We start from the raw sequence: 4451 nt of genomic DNA, 5'->3' as shown, positions 1-4451 counted from the left end.
AACCCTTGTTACTCCGCCAAACCTAATATTTCTCATCTTACAGCATTCAAAAGGGTGTAATGCATAAACCCAGTGGGAGGTAATATCAGTGTTCCTCCTTCTTCAAGACATTCTTCTCATCTCTACCCTTCCTCTTAGCAGACACTACAAGACTGGGTTAAATGCATCTACCCCCTATGTTAATGGAAATAAATAATTTACCCCCTATAAAAAATAAAACAGCAATTTATTCGACGCGTTTCATGAACCACACGCATATTTTATAACTTTTTATTTAAAATTTAAAATAATATTTATGTCCTTATTTAATAACCTTTGAATCTTGACCAATTTATGGTTCAAATTTAATTAATAAATCAATGGTGTAGATTTTATCTAATTCAAATCAACATTTTAAATTCAAACTAATAAAATTAATATTATATATTATATATAATTATTAAATTTGAATATATATATTTATACTTTTATAATAAAAATGATTTATACATACATATGTATTTATATATACAGTTATATATACATATATATATATAAAGAGAGAGAGAGAGAGAGAGAGAGATCGGGGTGGGGGCGATGCATTTGGCATGGGGGAGGGCTTATTTGGGTGCTGGAAGGGGATGGAGGAAAGGAGTGGCGACGGTGGAGGAGGAAGGGGGTAGCGACGTGGGAGGAGGAAGGGAGAGGAGGATGAGGGAAGGGGGAGGGGGGAGCCTAATCTGGGCCAGGAAGGGGGCGGAGGAAGGGGGTGGCGATGGTGGAGGATGAAAGGGGAAGAGGAGGAGGAGGAGGAAGGGGGAAGGGGGAGGAAGGTCCGGCGGTAGGAAGAGGAAGAAGAAAGGAATATATATATATATGTATATTATTTTTTAAATATATATATAATATATTGAATTAAATATATATAATAATATTTAATTGGTTAAAATGATATCTAGATGCACATGAGGCGCGTGTAGTGCACTGCTGGATTTAGGAGGTATTTTGCTCTATTTTTTATTACACAAAAGGGTAAGTTGCTAATTTATTTTTCACAGTAGGTAAATTGCTCATTTCGTTGAATACAAGGGGGTAAATTGCATTTTTTCCTAGAAGAAATATAACATTTGATCATAATTAATTTTCATGGGTAAAAATTAATAGAAGTAGTAAAAAGTCTTGACAACGGACACATAATGATTGTTTGTCGTAGTTTTTACAAGTATGGTTAATACATTTATAATAACTAAAAATTATGGCAAAAATATTTGAGCCATGACAAAAATAGTTTTCATAGTGAATAAGTTAAATTTTTATATCGACTTTTATTTAACAATAGTTAGTAATAATTATTTACCGCAATTTTTATTCATAATCAATAAAATCATAGACAATAGTATTTTTTTTTCTAGTGAACCCATGTATGATTAATTAGTTTTCGTTACAATGTTTTATTTTGGCCATGGTAAGTAACTGTAACAAAAGGCCATATATAGTTTTCTAACGGTATGATTCTTAATAATTAATTATAAAAGACTTATTTTTGTTAGATTTTTTTTACAATGATCAATTTTATTAAAATGATATTTTGCAATAATTGATTCCATAGCATTGGAGTTGGCGAAGAGCTTTGAATCATAATATTTAATAGGCTAAATTACAACCATCTTCCTTAAAATTTGACATAATTATGAGTACCTCTTTATTGTTTGAAAAATTACAAATTAATACTCCCTTGAATTTTAATGTTCGTCTAACAACGAATCCATTCTGTTAGGTTTTCATCCAATTTTTATGGTGAAGTGATGAAATGTCATTTTGGATTATAAATTATATTTTTATATATATATTATAATTTTTTAAAATATTTTTATGAACTAATATTTCTTATAAATTATTTATTTTATTCACCCTTAATTTTTTTTATATTTTTAAAATATTTGTTTATTTTAAAAAACAACAAAGGTAAAAAATTGTAATTTTTAATTTACCATCTAGGGACTACATAATTATTTTTCATTTGAAAGGGTATTAATAATTTTTAAAGAATAAAAAGATATTCGTAATTATGATAAATTTTAAGGGAGATAGTTGTAATTTATCCTATTTGGTAAATACAAACTATTTCATATAAACAATTGTGCAATAATAAAGAAAGTGAATCCAAGTGAGTGCAATACCCAAGTAAGGAATGGTTAGACATAACAAGGTTGAAAGGCGTTGGCAATGAATGGTGGGCTTGTTCACTAGCTTAATCTGGTTGTAGCCCAACTATGTATGTATGTATGTATGTACACTCCGAAATTAAAAGTTGAATCGAAGTGAGTGCAGCAATGACCAAACAGATTCCTTAGAGAAAGAATAGTATAATTAGTTGAGTTTAACAGGTACGTAAATCAAACGAATCATGCCATTACAATTGACCCTTTGAATTTTCTGTTATCAACCAAATATTAAATATAAGTTTGACAGCAGACATTAATTGACTTTTCAAATGAAAGAATGAGAAGTTTGTTATAGGGATAGGGACAGGGACAGGTATAGGGGTGCGTAGTAAGTTTCTAGAATGGACGACTTTGGTGATGCATATTAATTTCTTCCATAATTAGTTAAATACTTTCTCCATTGAAATTTCAAGTTGTCGACGCGCTATGCCAATAATGCCTAATGCCTATCCATCCCCATTCAATTTCTTCCACTTTCCCCCACCCCTACTTACTTACTTTTCACTTAATTCTATAGTAACAACATCACCACCACCACACCTTTTACACCATCCACATACATACATACATACTACCTTCCTGATTCTATCATTTCAAGAATGCATTCACGACAAACATCTGCATTAATCATTCCTCTCATTAATCCTCAAATTATTTGTATTCAATGAAACAAATATTCACAAAAACAAATAATGTAAATCACTCATGAGACGAACAAGGGAACACGCACCTACATGTACACATACACTGCGTCTCGCTTAATTTATGCCAAGTTTTTACTCAGAAGAATCGAGAATCCTTCTTCATTTTACCCCCCTAAAGTAAAAAGAAAAAACTAAGAAGACGAGGCAGAAAAGAATAAATAATTTTATTTTATCAAGGAAACTCGATCCCCTCCCTTAATAATATTTTTGCTTCAATAAACCATTAGTGATTGCTGCTGGGGTGGGGGATGCGGCGGAGCATGCACCGATCCTTCATATATGGTGCTCAGCTTATTCTTGAATGACCGAACCGCCAATTTCGCTCGTCTAGAAGAGTATCTCGTTAACTTCCTCACTGAACCCGACCTCGATAACCCCAGCACCCCCCATGACGACGACGACGACGACTTGCTTTTGTAATTATTCTTAACCCCCCCACTAATCTTGTTCTGATTTACGGTATGATTTGACTGCGGATCCTCCTCCGACACCAACACCGGTGAAATCCGAGTTTTTCTCTTCCGTCGACTATTGGAAGCGTTGATCTGCTCGAGCGCAGCGCTAGCCTTGACGGCTAGGGCGGCCATGTCGGAGGCAGCAAGCCGATACTGAAGTTTGGCTGTAGGCAGCAGGAAGTAGATCTGAGCAGGCTCCAGTTCGTCGTGGGGCAGGAGAGATGGTATGTAATCGTCGAAATACAAATTGTCGGAGTTGCAGAGGAAGAAGGCATCGGGAGATGAATTTTGGGAGTGGAGAACTTGAGAGACAGTTATGGGGAGAAAGTACTGGCGCAATTCTCCGTTGGCTAAAACCACATTAGCAGCAGAGGGCTTGAGACGACGACTTGAATCGCCGGATTCAGAAGACAAACAACCACCCATTATCGCAGTTTAATCCCCAGCACCAAGAATTCTACAGCAGCTACGTACGGCGGAGGAGAAATAGAGAAGAGGATGAAAATGAGGGAGTTAACGCGTTCGTTTCTAAAAAGAGGAAAAGAAATATGGGGCCTGGTGGGTGTGGACAGAGTTAGTTTGACGAAAGCGTCGCCGTCAATGAGGAACAGCGCAGTGTTTTTTAATGTTGGGAAATAATAATAGTAATTAAATGGGAAGGGAAGGGTAGGGGGGTGAAAAGAGTTGCGACCGCCCGGAATTGAGATGGCGTTTGCGGACACTACTGCTGGGGAGGGCCCTGATTTTGGTTTATATAATAAGCGGCGGCGTTTCACTGCTGCTGACTCAATTTTCCCTGAAATCACGCGCTCTCCTTCTCTCCCCCTACCCTCATACCCTCGTACGCTTACTATGGATTGGATGTATTTGAATACTCCAATCCAAACACTATTTTTCTTTCTACTAAATTTCATTATTATCCAAATTCTCCCATATTTGAGGAGAAGGTACTTCATTATTGTTTTATTTTAAAATCAAACAACAATTATATTTATATAAACTATCCGGTTTTTTTTTGCTACAAGGAGTAATTCTGTCATTATGTAAAAAAATAGGATGATTTATATGCATAAAATATAATTTAAAAA

General features: G+C 35.0%; 1 protein-coding gene across 1 annotated transcript; it reads right to left on the bottom strand.

The window, feature by feature from the left end:
- Window positions 1-2823: 2823 nt before the first annotated feature.
- Window positions 2824-4165, bottom strand: LOC105165909 (uncharacterized). The gene has a single exon (XM_011085065.3). It carries the CDS (start codon window positions 3787-3789, stop codon window positions 3121-3123), a length of 669 nt encoding a protein of 222 aa, XP_011083367.1. The 5' UTR covers window positions 3790-4165; the 3' UTR covers window positions 2824-3120.
- Between the last annotated feature and the right edge of the window lie 286 nt (window positions 4166-4451).

Source organism: Sesamum indicum, linkage group LG7 (genome assembly GCF_026168435.1).
Source record: "Sesamum indicum cultivar Baizhima isolate 11 linkage group LG7, ASM2616843v1, whole genome shotgun sequence".
Taxonomy (NCBI): domain Eukaryota; kingdom Viridiplantae; phylum Streptophyta; class Magnoliopsida; order Lamiales; family Pedaliaceae; genus Sesamum; species Sesamum indicum.
Note: the sequence above shows the minus strand (reverse complement) of the source record. Positions and strands in the feature narration are given on the sequence as shown.

Coding starts and splice junctions, on each gene's coding strand:
- LOC105165909 (XM_011085065.3), bottom strand. CDS start 3,789: ATGGGTGGTTGTTTGTCTTCTGAATCCGGCGATTCAAGTCGTCGTCTC.